This window comes from Colius striatus, chromosome 7 (genome assembly GCF_028858725.1).
Source record: "Colius striatus isolate bColStr4 chromosome 7, bColStr4.1.hap1, whole genome shotgun sequence".
Lineage (NCBI taxonomy): Eukaryota > Metazoa > Chordata > Aves > Coliiformes > Coliidae > Colius > Colius striatus.
This window is the reverse complement of record NC_084765.1, coordinates 14,496,085-14,516,439: the sequence shown is the minus strand read 5'-3', so window position 1 is coordinate 14,516,439 and position 20,355 is coordinate 14,496,085. Positions and strand designations below refer to the sequence as shown.

The following is a 20,355-nucleotide window of genomic DNA, read 5'->3' as shown; positions in this document are numbered from 1 at the left end:
ATAACAAGTAAATGTTAACAAACAAAGCGAGAGAGAGAAAGAGAAAAAGAGAGAGAAAATGTGAAGAACATGTAAAAGAGTTAAGATTCCTGTATAAAACCTCAGTTTTAGTTGCCCCGGTATTCTAAAGCTATTAAAATAGAAACCTTTATTAGTTCTAGGTATCTTTATTAAAGCTTCCTGATTTTTATTTTACTGCATATTTTTAAAGTTGCTGTGAAGCTCTTCCGAGTAAATATCACACTAATGCACTTTACACTGCCATGAGTGCAGAATTTATTATGCTACATGAATACGCAGAATCCTTCCAACCCAACCTACCTCTTCAACATTTACTCACCACCGTGTTGACCTGGGTCCTTCCAGGAAGCCGTGTCCCCCAGTAAAGGCACTCCAGTGACGGTGGGTACCGCCTCTCCCAGTACTAACTGGCCAACATAGTAACGTCACTCCCAGAGAATATCACCTTTGAGAGGTACTACTTCTTGAAGTGAGGTGACAGTATGTTGGCTGCCTACCTATTGGTACTGCTAGAAGTCATACAGGAGCTCTAGTTAAGTAGGTCCAGTGCATCTTCTTATTACAGGTATTATTGGGTATGGAATTAATGTAGTGCTGAGAACTGTTGCTCCTGGAAGTCCTGCATTCCAAAGAGCTCTGGAAGATCCTTCCTAGTTTCACCCTGATGCTTCTGGGGTTTCACTTATACTAATCTTGGACTTCTGAGTATCTGACTAACACCATATTCTGTAGAGTGCAGTGGGTTGTTTTCAGGTCAGGTAGAGGTTGCAGGAAAATGCAGTTGGGTGAGTTATGCTATAGTTTTATATTATAGCTTTGACTGAGGAATACAATATGATGATCTGTACAGTATGAAAGGTGTCTGAGACATGGAGAATGGATGAATACAAGGAACAATGACGGCAGGAATGGTAGATTGCTTGTTATTTCGGCTTTGTGCTTATAAACAGACAAGCAAGTAGCCAAAAGGCTCAGAGAAAATTGCCAGCAAGTACAGAGTAAGAGGGATATAAGCAACTAGACTGGGCACAGAACTAGACTGGGACCTCACACCCTACACCATTTTGTCCCTGGCCTTTTGTAATAATAGATAAGTTGATCCTGTCTATCTAGTTCTACTGTACTTCCTGTACTTCTTGTTATATCTGTCCTGCAAACAATAGTCATAGTCCAGCAGAAGGGAGAGATGCCAAGAGTACCTTTCATATCCCAAAAATGTATTCAGCACTGGATGGCATGGGAGTTGCAGTGACAGGCACAGGCTTGAGAAAGAGGATTTACCATATTTACGTCTGCTTTGGGCTGGAGGATTGGCACAGGTTGGCCAAATGTTCTCCGACTACTAAAAGTGCCTCATGCTCATAAAGCTTTTAAGGCTTGAAAAGTATTAAGATTTATTATTTATTTCTGTAATTGTTTTTCAGCTTAGTGCAGTCCTACCCCTACACAGACTCATCCCTGTGGGATGAGCCATGCCACAGGGCCTATGTGGGGAGGTTTTAATCATTTTTTTAATTGTTTAATGTCTCGCCTACTGCCAGACAAAAGTAGGAAACCCCAAGCGCTGTGTTTGAGTTCACATCAAGTTGACTTGGTGTATTTTTTACTTAAATTCTAAAGTAAACAAGCACTGCAGTACCAGTGGCACCCACTGGTTGTGTATCTACAGGAGAATAATTGCACAACAAAGTATTATATTGCATTAGTTACAAATTCTGCTTCGCATGTGATCCACAGCTATGAGATTGCAGAAATGCCACATGGAGTAAGGAATGGATCCAAATTGCTTCCACCTAACTGTAGGCACTTAACTAAGGATCGTAAATTAGAGCTGCAGTCACCTGAGATCACTTATGGAGAAAGCCACCTCCAGAGGGCAATTCAGATCATAAATGAGTGAATTGCTCTCTGAGACTGTCTGATTCTTCTTCCAATATAAGGGGGACCTCAGGCAAATGCATTTCAAGTTAGGTAAGAAGATTCAAGTGTTTGTCCTTTTATGTTGAGCTGTTACAATTTCTAAACTTAGCCAGAGGACTCCCTCTTCAGTGACATTAGGATGTGATCATTACCTCATTTGCTATTTTTGAGTGATGAATTTTGAATTTTTGAAGGCTATGTATAGGGAGCAAAGAAAAAACCCAATCTCCCTGTTACCTGTTTCACTGCCTTTTTAGTATTTTTTTATGTCTAAAACATTTAAACATCAAAGTCATATGAGCTGAAAGAGACCTAAATTCTTTGCAGTTACATCGCTCTCTACTGTCCATCTTAGAGAGGGTCAAAAGTTTTATGACACTAAAATAAAATGAGATTCTCTTTTTAAATGTTCAAAGGCATTTGATCAGAGAATTTGCTTTCCTGTGGTTTGAAGGACCACCATAGTGACTACATACCTATGGCTTTAACAATGCTTTGCTCTCCATGAAAGCCACTGAAGTTCACAAACTACAGTGAAACGTTAGGCAGCATAACGGGCCTGTAACAAGAACTGCCAGGAGTCCCCAGCTCCCACTGAGCATGGGCACTAGAAATACAGTGCTCAGCACACTTCTGACAGTGGAACTGGCCTGTTGTACAAGGAATAGAGGTTATTTAGGTTATGGTGACAGAAGGGATGAAAAATGAAGCCCTGAGAAAAGAGCAGCTCCTTCAGAAAGCATGAGTGATAAAGCTGAAATGGGTAATACCACATTATTTCTTTAAAAGGAGATCAGCTCTCTCTCAGGAAATTGCATTGAAATAATAGGTTCCTAATGTCACAGCATGCTCCAGTTCATCTGACCATGGAGTATGCTGGAGTCACTGTAACTATGTAGTTCCCCTCTGTCAGTGATAGACTTGGATTGCTCTAACCGGTTAGATATAGGGATAGCTGAGGAATGGCTCATGGCAAATTGTTTTTGGGCAAGTATGTAAAACAAGCACAGAGGTTTTTCTGAAGCTAAAGACTGTATTAGTAATGACAGACATTTTTCTTCTTCTCTTAGGCACCTGAATGCCAGTAATATTTCTTCCATATAACTATACAATGACTAGATAATTTTTCTATCAGTAGACTGAAAATGGCTGCACAGTACATTTGTATGAGGATATGATATCATTGGAGTGTAGCATAAGTGAAGCTGCATGCACAGGGGACCAGAGAGGTGGAAGTTCTTATTTTGGCCATATTGAAGCTGGTATAAACACTGTATATGCTGGTGTTGTAAATATATACACAAAACCAGAAAAGGTTGGGGTAAATCTCTGAATAAACCCAAAATAACCCATCACCTGTGCTCATGTGATATGGATGCATTCTTAAGATTGTTGCTCTGTGGCACCAGACATTACTGTAGACATCAAATGAAGTTATGAATTCCATTCATATTCTAAATTTCTTTTACAGTGTTGGAGAATGACTTTCACCACTTTGTCCGATGGCAACTTTCAGATGCAACCATGCAGTCAGCCTGTTCTTCAGGTAAGCACACAGCTCAGAGAAGGGAGGGATTGAAGAGCTGCATAACACTTTCAAAACAAAACGGAGAGATTTCAAGATTTGTTTTGCACATTTTAAGGTTTTCTTGCAAATTTGTATATTAAAGTATTTCACTATGTGTGCTGAGATAAATCATTTACACCTGTAGGACAGTGTGTGTTTTGGGACAGGAATCAGCTAAGTTTAAGTGGTTGAAACTGAACTCTTCTGTTTTGCTTCTGTTTGAAGTAAATTTTGCTCTGCTTTTTTTTTTTCTATTTCACTTCTGTTATGATGCTGAGTCTTTGGAATACTCAGAAGCCTTTAGATAAAGACTGCAGCACAGCAGACTATGGCTGACTGATGCTTATTTAGTCACGTTCAACTAAACAGCTTTGCCACAGACCTTTCAGGTGATCTTGCCCTGTGTCAAATGAAAATACTGGAGGTTACTTCCATTTTCACTTTGCTGTCTACTTAGCTTGTTGGATATTTGATTGTAATATAGCGGCTGTTACATATACAATGGCAAAATGAACACTTGATCCTGAATGGGGCCTGTAAACAACACTGCAGTGTGACAAAGATAATGACTTGACATGGTGATGTCAGATCTTGATGTGTATACTTTAGGTGAGGGGATGCTTGGTCCTCTAGAGTCTGAGATATCCCCAGGCCAAGGAGTTTTGGTGAAATTGGTCAGATGAGATCTGCTCCCTTGGTCAAGCCTAGTTCCTTCAGGCACTATGTAAGCAGTATCTTGAGAGTTTATGAGCATAAGAACCTGTCTCGATGAAGATTTTTCTTTGGATAGAGGGAATCTCTGCTTTAACACTGCTGCTTTAGGCCTGCCTATAGCAGTAGCTCTGCCGTCCTCTGAAGTGCCTTTCCTCCACTTCTGCTGCTTTCACAGCCAGCCATTGATAGACTGGACGGAATGCAGAGCAGGAAGTGTTCTTGCATGTGTGCGCTCTCTCTCTCTCTTTGCTGCAGAAAGGGGAGGCGTGGTGGAATCAAACTCTGACATCCTTTATATCAAATTACAATCAAATGCCGTTATTTAAAGATACCCTCCTGCCAGGTGTAGATTAGCCCAGGACTGAGCTGCTGAGTGAGAGTGTCAGGGACAATTAAAAAATTTAATTCAAACCTACCAGAATTTAAATTCAAACCATCTTTGTTTTCCTTGCAAATGACCATAGCGTTACTGGCAGCAGCTGTGCAGCCTGTGGGCAAAGTTCTGCTGTTCGCATTCTGTGCCAGGAAAGTGTTCCTTAGCCTAAGAGGAAGCATTGGCTGTGGCTGTGCAGAGCTCTCCATAGAGCCCCCTTGGCCCTGTGCATATGGACTGAGGACAGCTGTGAATTGCTGGCTTGGGGCATGAGAGCGCTATAGAGAGATGTTCGTATGTGGAACTATTTCATACTCATCACTGTTTTCGAGGTGCTTAATCATTCCACCATGCATAATAAATGGAATTAAAAACTTCATATGATGTCCTTTGCACCTGAGCAGCTAAACAGGCTTTTAAAAAAAATTAATATATTAGATATACATCATATGACCTCATATCACTTAGACATTGTCACACTGAAGCTTTACACTTAAAAATTACAGGAAAAATCCTGGACGACTCAGGCATTACTTTAGTAATGTTAGGCACTCATTCTGTGTTCCTAGTACAATGTTAGCTGGTTGTTTATGGTTAGGTGCTGTCAACTAATCCAAATATCTTACAGTATGGGAAACACTCATTACTTGCAAGTCTCTGTTTTCATATAATGTGCAGATTTGGGGAACAAGTCAGTGCCTATGAATGCTTCATTTTACACAAGTGAACCTCAACATCCAAGACAATGCAGATTTTGTTTTAACAGTTCGGTTGTGATCTTATTTTTTACTTTTCTCTTGCACACCTATAGATCTTTCCCTATTATGAGGCAAAGAGATGCAGGCAATATTTTTTGCTGCTAGCGGTGCATAATAATTATCAGAAACAGAACTCCGGCAACAGTGTTACTGAGTCCATTTTGTTAACTAAAGTATAAATGTGCTTTGTTACTTCTTAAAATACATATGCTTGTATAAGTATATAAAAATAGTTTCTCTTAATTATTGCAGAAATAGATAAATTGCTGTTACTATCAGTACTTCATGGATATTGTGGTAACAGCTGATTTTAGAGCACTAATGGTGGCAAAACAGTTCCACATTGAACCAAAACTATACGTATTCTCAGGATACCAGTGTGGAATTGCATTGAACTCGTAGAGTTCTTAGTCCTCTCCGGGACCTGAAGAGAACCAGGGCATATAATGGAAGGAACTTCATAAAGCAAAGGATTACTGAGAAGAAAGTCACTTTGTAGCTGACTGCTAAAGCACTCAAGAGTCTGGCATCTCTTGCACATTTCCATTGGGTAGTTGATATATTGCTCACAGTAGGAGACACGCCATATTGTTTGTGCCCTCTTTCCCTCTTGGTAAGTGATGCCACAAAGACATCTACTTATGAAGAAGTTTGCTGCTTGGATATGGGTTGTGATAAGCATTTGCAACCTGAGGGGAATGGATGATAAAACCATACGCTTACGTGCCAAAGATACAATAGGAAAGAGACAGTCTATCAGTCACGTGAACTGTGATCGGCCTGTTGCAATGGAATAACATTTAACAAAAAAAAAAGAAAGCCATTTGCTTTCTGAATGGATTTTACATAGTTGCACAAAAGGGAAAAGAAATCAGAAAAGAAAAAGAAGAGAATAAAAAAGAGAAAGGTTCCCACCAGCAGTTCCCCTCCAAAATTAATATTGGCATTGGTGAAGTTGCACACAAAGGAAAGTCTCGCTTTCTTTGTGCCTCTCACAATGACATCAACATGCATGGCTATGAGATGATGAGAGAATACCTCACTCACAATGAGTAACAAATCATAATTTTCTTCAAAGTAAAAACATATGATAACACAAGACCATCATAGGTATACGCTAGTGCTTTCAAAACATCTCATTTTAACTAGATGTCAGTTAAAATCACTCGACTGTTGATCTGTCCTATCTAATACAACACAGGGAGATATTCTGAATCAGCTGAAGAATGTCTACTATGCAACTTGGCTGGAACATCTGCCAAATAGAAGTTGGCTTTCTTTTCGACATGGTTATCTACGTCAAAATTACACCATAGAATAAATAGTGATATTCCCCATGGTAGAGGTAGATTATGGGGTTTAAATAATCAAATTAGAGCCCCGTAACTTTATGTGCTATAGGAGAATTCTCATAAAACTGAGATAGGCCCATAATGAACCACTAGCCATGGGATATTATAATATATTCCATGGTGACTAGTATTTTTTCCATTTCTTTCCACCCTCCCAGTAGAATTAGCGTGATTAATTTTGCTCTGGTTTCACCTATTGCTAACATGAATCAGTATAATAAAAAATAAGATATACCATATTATGAGGCGATCACTGTTTAGGCCAAACCAGCCAGTAACGACCAGTCAGACTTTTTCCAGTTGGCCTTTGCTGCTAGAAGGTTGAAAGAGCTGTAACTCACCAACCCACACTTGCAAAAGGAGCATGTTTTAGAAAATGTGGTTCAAAATTCTTCATAGTTCTAAATGCTAAATTCTAGTGGAATATTACAGAATAGATTGATTCACATGCCATGGAATAAACATCCTTACATCTAGTCTTGTCTCAGAGTGAGTCATTTTGCATTAGTGTCAAGAATTTGAGCTGTTGTTCTACTTTGCAATTAATCATCAGAAAGAGACGGGATTGTCTCATGAATATGCATGATGGTATAGTTGTCCCTTCAACTTACTAGGCACCTAGTTTCTGTAATGAGATGTACAATATCTGCCACTTAAAACAGCTGAAAGGTCCCAAATGGGAGCAAATGAGAAAGTATTTGGCTGTTTCGAATTCCAGCCCTGTTTTGTCAGAAAATGCTGTAATTGCTGAGTACTTGGCTCCTACTCTGCTCTGTGAAGCATTCAGCTCTCATGAGCCTCTGAGATGCATCACACAGTCCAGCAACATAGCTGTAGAACTCTCAAAATTCTTCCACTAGGTGTAACAGCTCTTCAAAATATCTTGAGACTTGTATGCCCTTAACCAAGACCAAAGTTTGGGCTCCTAGAGCGTGCTCTCATACTTAGTTTTGCCGATCAGCCTCCACTGTACCATTTGTCCCTGCAACCTAGACTTCACACATATTATTCACTGTGTGATGGTGGGACTAGAATGGATAAATGTGCTACCCATTGCTCTAAGAAAGCAGTCTGGCTGAATCTGAAATCGCTACGCGGGATGGAGGTTAAAGGTCAGATGGACATTCCTCTAAGAGGTTTCCTACCTGCTCTGTTAATTTCTAAAATTTCTTCTTGGGCCAGTGGGCAAGTGTCGCTCTGAGTACTGTGGTGTGGAGAGTTTACGACAGATTTACAATAATTGGGGGATCCCAGCTGGGGTGGCCTCGGGATATGCTTCTTTTTTTTCTTTGGTAGCTTCTGCTTAGCCATAGCTAAGGAGTAATACATTCCGAAATTGTTCACAATGACAGGGACAGGCATGGCAATGGTCAGCACACCAGCGAGAGCACAGAGGGCCCCCACCAGCATGCCTGACCAAGTCTGAGGATACATGTCTCCGTAGCCCAGGGTCGTCATGGTGACAACAGCCCACCAAAAGCCGATGGGGATATTTTTAAAGTGTGTGTGTTCACTGGCACTAGGGTCATTTGGTTTAGCACCTATTCTCTCGGCATAATAGATCATCGTGGCAAAGATTAAGACGCCCAATGCCAAAAATATGATGAGCAGCAAGAATTCGTTTGTGCTGGCGCGGAGAGTGTGTCCCAAGACCCGCAACCCAACGAAGTGGCGGGTCAGCTTGAAAATTCGCAGGATTCGCACGAAACGGACTACACGGAGGAAGCCCAGGACATCCTTAGCAGCTTTGGAAGACAGGCCACTGAGTCCAACCTCTAGATAGAAAGGCAGTATGGCCACAAAGTCAATGATGTTCAAAGAGTTTTTGATAAATTCCACCTTGTTTGGGCAGAAAGTGACTCTCATCAAGAACTCAAATGTAAACCAGACCACACAGACACCTTCGATGTAGGTGAGAAAGGCTTCAGTCTCTGCTTCCCTGTAGTGCCGCACCTGGGTGTCATTCCCGATGAATTCAGTTTCTGTCTTGTTCACAATGGGGTTAAATCTCTCGTGGGTCTCGAGGCAGAAGGTGGTGATGGAGACCAGAATGAAGAAGAGGGAGGCAAATGCCACATACTGTGGAAACAAAGATAGGAGATATGTTAAACAACAGGCTAAGTACAGGGTCTTTGATTCTGAAACACCAAGGAGAGATATGAGCTATATTAAAATTAAAAATAATGCCGAGCCTTCTTCCTTTGTGATTAAAAGGCCGAGTGTCACCTGCAGAGACAATTCAACGTTCAAACTTGGAGGGACAGTAGTGTATAAGTACACGCTAACATCCATTGCTATATGGATAGCACTTTAGCCTTAGTATAAACAAGCATTTCAATCTCAGGGCTTTCTGTGTCATTTAAGGTTAATGACATATTGAAAACCTACTGTCCTGAATTTGGTCTTCTGTTACTTCCTAGTCTTAAAGATAAAGCACACATTCAAGGACAACTGTCATGCAAGACTTTCTGCAGCATTGTGTCAGTGGTGTATGGCAGCTGCCTCCTGCACCCAGCTTAGTGACAGCTGTGGTATTTTGGGTCTCAGTAAGGTGCCAATATTGAAAGGCTGCTGTAAGTCTCTCCGGAACCTTCTTGACACTAGACTGAATGATTCCAACTCTCTCAGCTTTTATCATGCTTTCCTGAGCCTGAAGGAGATATCGTCGTTGTATTCCATGAAAATTGATGAGTACAGTCAGGCCAAGATTCACAACTGTTGTAACCACAGTTCCTCTGCTTAGTTCTACAGTCAATGAAGTAGTTTGCATATTGCTAAGAAGTTTGTGTGTTGGAGTGGTGAAATAATGGTAATACCTCTTTCCATTTGACTCCCTGCATCTTTTATCTTCCTGTTTGTCTTGTGTGAGACATCACGTAAGATTATTTCACTATCTGCATGAGCAACTGGAGTAATCAAAATGTTACTCAAATAGTGTCCCATTATTCATAATGTCTCTTTTTCAGCAAAGTAGACAAAACAAGAGTTAAAAATAATGAGTTTCTTCTAATTGTCTGTTGCCAGTAAATGCAGTGTAATAATCTCAAAGACATGAATGGCAAAGGAACAGACCAGTTAAAAATAACCTGTGCTTCAAGCTACCAAAACTCTCCTGCAACCAAGAAATTTCCTTTGTCTGCTTTCCTGGGTAGAACTAGTGCAGAATTACCCTTGACCTTCCATAATTGCCTCAGTTTGAGGTGAACCATTTAATAGAATACAGAGGTACTGGTAGAGAATAATATCATGAAATTGTTTAGGTTGGAAGAGGCCTCTGGATGTCATTTGGTACCACTTTAAAGCTGGACCAGGTTTCTCAGAGTCTTGTTTGGTTCAGGTCTGAGGATCTCCAAAGTTGGAGATCTCACAGTCACTTTGGGCAGCTTGTGGCAGTGTTTGGCCAGTAAGAGTAAAGAAGCTTGGAAGGATACCAGAAGCAAACAGACTCTTCTGCTTTTCAAATCCAATTTGGTTGCTAGAGAGACCACAACCTAGCCATGGTCACAGGTGTTTAAAAAACCCCAGTATCTTCCCTTAAATGCTTCAGGCTATCATAGCATTGTTATGTGATGATCTAATATACATGCTGATACGTGCTAAAATCAATGTCTCATATAAGTAGTTGTGTGCAAGATAAACAATCTGGAGGTTAGGGAAACTGGGAAGCAGGATTGCAAGTATCTTATTATCCAATTCTCCTCTTACACAGGGAAATTTCTCCATGTATGCTTTCTGCATCTGTAAAGTAGGCCAAAAAAGTACCAGCAGGTGTTTGTCATGTGCTTTGTGATCCTAGATAAATGTGTACAGGTTCTATATTTCATTTTAATATTATGGATCTTAGCATATTGGCAGTCTCAAATGCCTCTTAAGTGATCAAGTCAGTTTGTGTATGACATTGTTAGCGCTCAAAGCTTAACTAAGTATAAGTTAATACCCAATTCTCTGAGTGAAATGAGGAACAAAAAGCATCTTGCATCAGGAACTCAAGAATATGTTACTAGAGCCTTAGCTCTGCTGTGTTTTAGCCCGGAGCAGATTTTTACTGTACAGTTACAGAGCCCTGAGAATTCAAGCTACAGGAGAAAATGATGACAATTGTTAAGTCAGGTAGCACTTAGAGATAAGAAGCAGAGAGGGGAACACAACCATTTTGTATTTTAAGGAATCTGTGAATGAGACCCTTGTCTTCATGTTGACTCAAAATGCAACTCTTCTCTTGGTGTATATGAATGTCTCTCCTGAGTGACTTTTTCCTGCTTAGAACAACCTTCAGGCTGACCTTGCACTGCAAGTACCTTGAACAGTGATGTTTTGCTGTATTAAAGGGAAGAATTAACCAATTCTGACAGGAATTTAATTTCTCTGCTGTGGTACATGGTAGCAATTGCTACCAGTAGAGAACATCCAGCCATGGATAACTTGCTGTCAGTCCCTGTGCGTGCACACCTGGGCTTCAGAGGGGAATGGAGAACTTTTAGTCTCCAGTTTAGTGAGCAGAAAGCACCTGCAAATGACTGTGAAACGTTTGCTTCCTTCTGTCTGTATTTAACAACTTCTAGAGCCCTTTCTCACAGATGGGCATGTTCACGAACGCTTTGCAGCTTTGGAAGTATGGGTCTGCTTTCAACGTTTCGTAGAACCATGGCTAAGCAATCGTACTAACAGGAAGAATCCCAGTATTTCTTCTCCATTTGTTTGGCTTTTTTCCTCTCTTTACTATCTAATCCTAAAACCTCTCTATATTTGGGAAGTAAAAATGCTCCTTAGTCGTTCCATGCTTCAATATTGAAAGGCTTTTAGTTTTTTGCTTTAGAAGAAAGTCTGCACAGACTGAAAGGAGAAGATAATGGAGAGCAGCCTTCTCCTGAAAGTCCCATTATAGTTGTCCAGTCCCTTGACTGATCCAAAGAAGTTCAGAAATGCCTGAGAATCAGTCCTGACAATTCATTTAATGGCACTTAAATAGATATATCACTTGCTGCTGTTTGGGGCACAGAAATTTATGAACTTGCTGCAATGAATGTGTAATATATGTGGCATAGATTTATGTTTTGGATTCTCAATTTATATCCTCTCCTTTTTTTTTCTGAATATTTTTATTTGTTAATTATCTGATACATTATCTAGCAACCTGTAAGCAAAATCCAATAGCACCAAATTCAGCAAGCCTGTTTTCCTAAGGAGAGCATTCATTCATGCCAAAGGGCTTGAAAAAAGAGCTCTCTCTGGCCAACAGAGATCAACCATCATTCCTAACATGATAGCTTGTCAAGTCCAGAGATAAACAGTGCTGGTAAAATCCAATGTAGACTGTGGGACTTGTATGCATTCTAATGTCTTTGAAAATAAGGCTGTTTATTTCACTGATAATGTCCTGAACAGTAACCAAACCAATGGTTTGCTCTTATATTATTTAGTGACTCTTCATCTTCTTGCTCCCTACATTTTACAACAAAGTTTCTCTTTTTCCTGGGATCTGAATGGGCTAGGGAAAGGAGTGAGGATTTTATGACATGAAGTCACATGCTATTGAGTTACATAATGTCAGCTAAAATTTTCTATAATTAAAGAAAATACCTAGGTATAGTGTTTGAAGTGATCAAAACTCTTTTATCTGCTTTGACACATGTGAATGATTTCTATTTCACTAGAGATGTTGCTGCCATTGTTTTTTTCTGGCTCTAATACCAACAAGGGAAAATCTCAGATTGTCCAAAACTGCAGATGCCATAGAGAAGGCAGAGAGGAGATTTAAAAAGAGGATACTTTGTGTAAAATACTTTACATGAAAATATCTTCATTCTGGGGAGAGAAGAAATTATGCTCCTGCATAATTTCTGTTAATATTGGATAAAAGTCTAACAGAAATCATGCCCATAAGTAGAGAATTCATCGTCTAATTTATATTGCATCTGATTAAATCAGTCTATCTCTCTATGTACCTGTCCTATGTCTAACGTAGCCATTTTTGCCAGTGCAGTGTGAATATGAAGTGCCAATTGAGTGTTTCACATCAGTGTTGCATAGCTGTGAAAGGAGCAAGGTAACAGAATCGGACTTAGTCTCTCATGAATAATGAGCCAGTATCTTTCCACTCAGCACAGAATGAAAACAAAACTCCAGCAGCCTTAAAACCACAAATAAACCTTTTAATATATGAAGACTAGGAGGATGGGCTCACTTAGAAAAAAATGTCTGAGGATTGGAACAGACGCTATTAAAATACACAGTTGTGGCTGTTTACTTCTACTGGTAATCAGTTTTTAAAACAGCACTTCACATTGCATTTCTGAGATAGTTCTGGTCTTGAAGATGAGAAACCTTTTTAATTCTTTGGTTTAAACAAATCAGCCCAGTAACCCACTACTATTCATCGATACAGCTTCTGGAATTGCCAGGCTTTAATGCAGATGGGCAATGAAGGCTGGTGATGAAAGCCCTGGGACAGAAAACAGATGACCGAGGTTCTTTTCCAACCTCCACTACTGACACATTCTTAGTCTTCAAGCACGTGCCTGCATCTTTTGTACCATCTTCTGTCTACTTTTTTAAAAAAATGAGATAGTAAATTCCTAGAGGCTTGGGACCATCTGACAATTTACATCTGCCCAGCGTTGAGCCCAGTGTATGTCTGGAGTGGGGACCTGGGAAGGGAAACCTTGTCTGAGTCTTTGGTAAGAAAGACACCGCTCTTGGACCACAGACAACAAGAAAAGTGGGTGGTGGCACTGGAAGCAGCACGGCTTTTGCAAGGCAAGTTTCAGTAGCCTCAGAGTTAGTTTTCTAGGAAATAGCGGGCTACAGGACACACCATAATGCGCTCCAGATCACATGTTCTGAGTGAGTTAGTAAGAAATACATGACACAGATGGATGCTCTTCTTTAATACTACTCAGAATCATTTAGCAATCCTGACTCAAGATAGATGGTAGAAAAGAAACAGATCACACTCAGAGATTTGCCAGCCTCTCCCTTTGCAACTACTAACAGGAGTATTTAAAAAGTAATTCTTAATCTCTGGCATTTTGCAGGGAAATTCTACCCTGAACCTCTGGATGAAAGGTGGAAGAAGGTGGCATTTTGTTTGAAGTACATCTGTTGAAGCATCAGTAAATTTTCTATAGCAGTTGCACCCGCTCTTTCTACTGACCTGTTCCAGTAAGTTTTGGTTTTAATGACAAAAATATTTAAATCACTACCTCAAAATTCTCCTGGTCCTATTGAACCAACAAAGCACAGGAGCTAAGCAGTTGTCACCTTAGTTGGTACAAGCAGGGCCTCTGAACAGTGTGAGATTTTTCTGCTTCTCATAGGCAAACTCAAGACTTGCCAAGACTGAAATGAGAGATGAGAACACTCTCACCATATATCTTTGAAGGAGAAATGATGGAGCTGTAAGTGCCGTGGGGTTTTCCAGAAAAGTGTGTTATGACTCTAGCGAGATCCAGCATGTTGGGTTTGGGGTGGGTTTTTTGGGGGGAAGGGAGTGGGAGAATGGGTGGGAAGAATTAAAAAATAATCCCAAGTAATATAATTTTTCAGTAGCTCTATAACTGGTAAATGCTGCAGGAACAAGCTAGGCTCAGGAGAGTTTCAGATCAGTGTTGGCAAGCCATGAGTTGGTTTTCTACAAAGGATTGGTAATTCAAAATACCCAGAGCCCTGTGCTTTTTTCTAGACTTGTATAAAGCTCCGTGATTTCCATTCACAAGGCAACTCTTCAAATACTTTAGCAACTTTCTTTTGAAGTTGTTCATCTGCTTGAGGTTTTTCTCTGAAAACTATTACATCTGCATGAAGCTGCCAACATTTGCTCATCTGTGGCCTGAATCAAAGCTTTGCCTAGTTTTTATTTTAATCTGAAAGCTGTACTTTAATCACTCCATTTAAGACTCGGTCCTTGTGTCACCAAAATGTTTAACAACAGAGAAATCTTTTTGGTGCAGCTCAGATAAAGCATGGGTTAAATGAAAACTGCTTTACAGTATCTAGCTTTATAACCACCTGAATATCTGTCAAGAGTAATTTTCCAGGCTTTCTTAGAGATATGGACCCCAATTCAAACAAATGACTCATTTTGAATGTGCAAGTCATTCTGCTGAATTTTTGAAAGAAATATTGAATCTGTAGGACTGATAAAATGACTAAATGTAAGCACATGATATAAGCAACTAGATAATGCTGTGGAAGTGAGCAAAAGCTGAGACATTGTCTAATAGTAACCTCTATTTTGTTAAGAATCCTAATGTGAGACGTTTTGAGATCCTTTGAGCTATAATTATGAAACTGAAATTATCTGCAAGGGGAAAAATCCAGTTCTGCTTTTGTAGGTGAGGTGTAAGTATATAAGGCACAATCAGATGTTACCAGCAGGCTCTTCTGTGTGAAGAGAGAGATGACCATCTTGGCAGTCTGTCTTCTTTCAGTGAGATAAGACAATCGATATACAAGCTCACATCTGCAAGCATGCTAATTCACTCACAAGATATTCAAACTCATGTTTCTTAGCTGAGGCAAATGGAAGAAGTAGGCTTGCAGATAAACAAAGCTTGCTGCAGAGTCAGATAAAAAGTCCACTAGCAGCTCATGGATGAAATGGTTATGTAATGCCAAAAAAAAAAATATATGACAGCTTGCAAAAAAATCTTGGAATGCTTAGTGGCACACAGACATGAAACAGCGTGTTAAAAAAAGTGTGCAGTCATCTGTGGAAAATATGCTTAAGTTATTCGGTGTTGACATTGCAATAAATAAATTAGAAGCAGATCTCTCGAATGTTAGTCCTAGCAGGCAGCCATGTGCTTTGACAAGGTAGTTACTGGAATAAGCAAGACTGCATCAGAACTGGAAGAGCGGTATACGCAGTATTTGTGTGTGACCACATGGCCAGCCAGCTGGTCACCAAGCAAAGACTGGAACGCTTCTTTGTAGGTCATAGGCAAGTTTTCCAGTTTCATCTAGGACAGATTAAATCTTGTGATTTAATAGGAACATTGTCACAGAAGAGATGTGAATTTGTTTTGCAAGCTTCCTTGCTCGCTCCCTAGTCTGGCTGGTAGCGAGAACTATATGGAGGCAGTATGGTGGGAGTAAGAAACGTTTCATATTGCTCAGCAACGGCTCAATGGGAAATTCTCAACATATATAGATTCCTGATCCAAAAGGGTCCCAAGACTTCTTGCAGCTAAGTATACAGGACGCTGCAGAAACAGCTGTAGGTGTTGAAAATAAGTCTTCCATCTCTTTGAGGGACTGCAGAAATGTACATTTGGTAGGGAGCTCTGAATTCCTCTGTCACTCCTCTGTCCCAAAGCACAGCCTTTGTTCCTGAAAGATGTTCTATGTTGACTGTTATTAAGGATCTCCAATGGTGAATATTGTAGAAATTCCTCAGGAAACTTATCCCAGTGCTGCAACATATATATCTGCGTTTTTTTTAATCTTCCTAATGCCTAACCTGAATAATTTTTACTGTATGTCAAGCTTGTTCACTTTTGTCCTGTCCATCACAGACAGCTAAGCATTTAGAAATTTGTAGATGTTTTCCTTCTTTTGTAAAGCTAACAGTCACTAAACATTAAAATATTCCATGTGTCCTAGACTTTTGTTTTCATATGCTCATGCTTTTGCTGCATAAATTCAATATAATTATTAATCTCATTTTCAGATGATGCCACACACTTTTATGCTGTCAGCTCTGTCAAATCATCTACAATTAAAAGAACTGAGAAAGTCATGTAACATCTCAGACACTGGAACATAAACTAACACATGACAAATGAAAGCAGGATATTTTAATTGCCAATTATTGCTAGTTTTTTCAGTCTTTTTCTGCTAGGTGGTAGGTAACTGTTATTGGACTCTGCACACTTTCTGTTTTAAAATGGAAAGGAGAATTTTGTAGCAATGATTGGTGGTAGTGTCATGTGTTAGCATTTTCAGGATCTCACCTTGCCACCTTTGTTCTGGATGCTGTTTCATCTCCTGAGAAAATCACACTTCTTTCCTCTCTAGACTTGCTGCCAGTCCTTCCTTGTGGGAAGAGAAAAAGGTATTTCCTATGCAATTCTTTGACAGGGGGAACTCCTGACTACAGCTAGGCATAATCCAGCTGGGAAATCCCCAAATCAACCAAGTCCTGAGGCTTCCTCTGGTTTAAAAGTGATTTCTGTTTTTCTCCTTCCAAAGTGAACTAAAACAGTCATACAATGCTTATGATTAATTTCTAGTGCAGCCAGATGAAGGCAGGTATGCATCTCTGATCAAGCCTCATGTTTTGATTTTAGACATGTGAAGCTACAAAAATAATTGACAGGTGTTACTCTTTTGCATGCACATATGCAGGTGCACACACACACTCTCCCTCTCTTAAAGTTGCTAACTTAGGCATTCCTTTGACCTGAATTTAGCTGTAGGCTACATGAGCTCTGGGACTCTTGGGGGGATGCGGGGAGCTTCTGCACTGTGACTTGCCCAAAGGTGGCCCAATTCACACTCATAGAGGAGGAAATATGTTTCTGTACCCTTTCAGGGCTCACTCTCAGTAGGGCTCACCCTCAGCAGGGTTTGACTCATCAAACTCAGCTGCACACCAACACGCAAGGAATGAAACTGCTTCAAGTACGAAGCAGGGAGAGGGTTCTTGGTGGTCTCCAGCTCCATTAGAAAGAGCATGCCCCACTGGCTTTTTTTTTTGGAAGAGGAAACACTTCAATATGTGGAAGTACAAGAGTGGAAAACTCCACAGGGAAACACCTGAAACATAGTGAGGCTTTGTCCTGAATACAGAAATCCCTAACTCAACACACAAGGCTCGCTTTTCTTTCTCCCTGTGGTTTTTAATCCAAGGTGTGTTCCAGATTACATTTGTAGTCAGGAAATAATGCTTCTGCTTCAAGACCAATGAAAATAAGCAGCTATCAAATCTTTAGTAGTTTCAAATGTGGATGGGTTGGCTACATAATTACCTTTGGACAGGGTGTGAAATCTACCTGCACATCTTCCACATGCACTCACCAATAGCTGGTAGGGTGTCAGTCAGTAGGATTCTGGTAGCTCTTAAGAAGGACTAAGATGAAGACACAGAAGGTGTTAGCCCCTAGAGGGGCTGTGGCATCTGCAATGCTGGGGTTCTTTATCCAATTTCTCTCCCGAAGCAATATTGTAGCAAAAATAATTGTGATGGAATTCCTCTTTGGAGGCACAGACCAACCTTTTTCATATTTGACCATGGATTTTTGAAACCTTGGTGTCTGACCATCCCAAAGAGCTTTTAAAACTCAGAAGCAGCTAAGTATTTGCACTCTGAAAGTTGAGCTGAATACCTCAGAACTGAGGCACACAAAATAACTTGTTACTCTGAAAAATTGGAAGCTCTGGGATGCCTTTGGTGCCACCAAATGTTGAGCTCAGGATTTCCCATTTTCACTGCAGTTTAAGTGGATGGATGTCACTGATGATGTAGTCCCTGGAAAGCCAAGGCTTAAAAAGGTGTCTGAAAATGAGGTTGTTAAACCCCAGGCATTTCAATGACTGCTTCGTTTTTACCATTTTCACATTATTAAGTGAAAATACTGTCTCATTAACTTTTTTGGTTTCTAGATTATCATCAGCCATGTGTTGTAGACAGTTGTACACAGTTCTTTACTTACCAATGTGCAGTCTGTAGTAGAAAAGCCCTGTTAAGCTCCTAGATTACCTAAATATTTTATGAAATAGTGAGACCTTTGCTCTACAAAGCCTAAATATCAAATATATAAATTATCTGATCCCATTGCTTTAGTCAGTTGTTATAAAACATTAAGAAAATCCAACAATTACTCAAGAAAATGAGAAAATATTTTGGAAATCAAAGAATGTTTCATTCCCCAGTTAGGCAGAGTCTACTGCACAGCTTAATTTGTGCAAGGATAATGCACAGGATGGGAGGATCCTTGCTCATACAAATTCTCCACTGAGAACAATCTTTGCCAGTGCTAGGTTTGGATTTGTTATGAGTCATTTTTGATTAGTGACAAAATAACTTACAAAAGTGTGTTGGTAGCTTTTTGGAGTTACCTTTGAAAATAGCCTTTCTCATATCAGTCTGTCTTGGGTCTGACCAACAAGACTGAGGATATTGGATTGAGTGAGTCATGACTGTTTTTTTCAAGAGCAAGTTCTCAATAAAGTGTTATGTTGCTTATTACACAGGATCTCTTGCCCTCAGAATGGCAATACACATATTCTGGTAATGCCCCAAAATACAGGATTCTTTCCCAATGCTAGTCCCACAAGCAGCTGAAGAGTTTAAAAATTTATCTTACTTTGGCAGAGTGGTTGGAAATTTCTACTCAGTTCCTAAGTATGTATGAACATTTGTCACCAAGAGCGGAACAAAAAGAATCAAACTTTTGTGTATACATGTGTATAGAATACTATATAAATATCATTGTAAACAGACACACATTCATATTTTTGTGTTAAACTGTGCTCTATTACAATACTATATGGTATATACTATCTATTTGGTATTGCATACAGTGTTCTATGTAATTTTTATAATATAGATACAATAATGCATCATACTATTATATAACATGTAAACCCTTATAATATGCTAAATTACACATAGAAATTCTTTAAATGTAAATACATGTTTATATATTAGGTATCTAATATATAGATTGTGGGGATGCCTGGCTGTAGCATGCCAGACTTGTGTGGAGCCTTGGCAGGGTAGCTACCTTTACTAGGGATGGCTTTGGCTTAAGAAGAGCCCCCTGAATGGGAGGGACCTGCTGCCCAGAGGAAGACAAAGGCTGTCTGTGGGGACCACAGGTCTTACAGAAATAGCCTCAGTGCCATGGCATCTCGGCAGGTCAAAATCCTTCCTGTGATTCTTTCTGCAGCACTGTGTTTCCAGAGCTTTTCCTTTCACAAGCAAGGAGAGGAATGGCTCTCCGTAACCCTTGACTCCCATACTGTGTTGCTTTTCCTTCTGCTAGCTACAGCCCCTGTCCTCTCTTCCAGGGCTGTCAGGGCTGCACCTCTCAGGCAGAGAGGAGAGAGTTCTCTGGAAGGAGGCTTTAGCAGGAGGATAGACCCCAGGCCAGCCAAGAGGATCACCTGCCTTACTCCCAGCACTCAGGATGCAGTGTGGGTTTCCAGGTATTTTGCCCTGTAGAGTAAACATGCCATGGACAGTTTGATTCTATGGTCTGAATGCAGGTGGACTCCGATGCAGTGTTGCTGCACAAGACTCACTCGCATTCGTCTTCCAAAAATTGAACACAAGCCCTCTGCAGCACAAATTCTTTCCTCAGTTTTTAATACTAATAAATGAATTTTGTGTAGTTCTACTTCACCCATTCCTAGGTATAAGATATATCCTGGCTACAGATCTCTTCCCTGCTGTGTTTCCGAACTTACTGTGCCCATGAATGAAGGGACTGTGGTGGTGATACCTGACGTTCCATCACTCTCTTTTGTCAACATCAATTCTACTGTTTCTCTGAAGGAGAGTATTTATACCTGTGTTTCTCTGGCTCTACTCCACTGTGCAGCAGTGAACAACTGGTGGCCCACTTTTTGCCAGTTTCCTGTTCAGGTGGTCATGCACTTGGCTTCCCCAGTTTGGTTGGGTTTTTTCCTTACGTCTCATGGGAA

The 20,355-nt window shown here is 40.2% G+C and overlaps 1 protein-coding gene across 6 annotated transcripts in view; it reads right to left on the bottom strand.

Annotated features, from left to right (window-relative positions):
* KCNC1 (potassium voltage-gated channel subfamily C member 1) overlaps positions 1-20,355 on the bottom strand; it is a 127,426-nt gene that overhangs the window by 26,643 nt on the left and 80,428 nt on the right. For 4 of the 6 annotated variants that reach the window (XM_061999148.1, XM_061999149.1, XM_061999145.1 and 1 more), the window contains exon 2: positions 7,851-8,784. In XM_061999148.1, coding sequence (XP_061855132.1) covers positions 7,851-8,784 — 934 coding nt within the window. Of the gene's footprint in view, positions 1-5,546; positions 5,549-7,850; positions 8,785-20,355 lie in introns of all 6 variants that reach the window. The other 2 variants (XM_061999146.1, XM_061999144.1) reach the window with 2 other exon arrangements.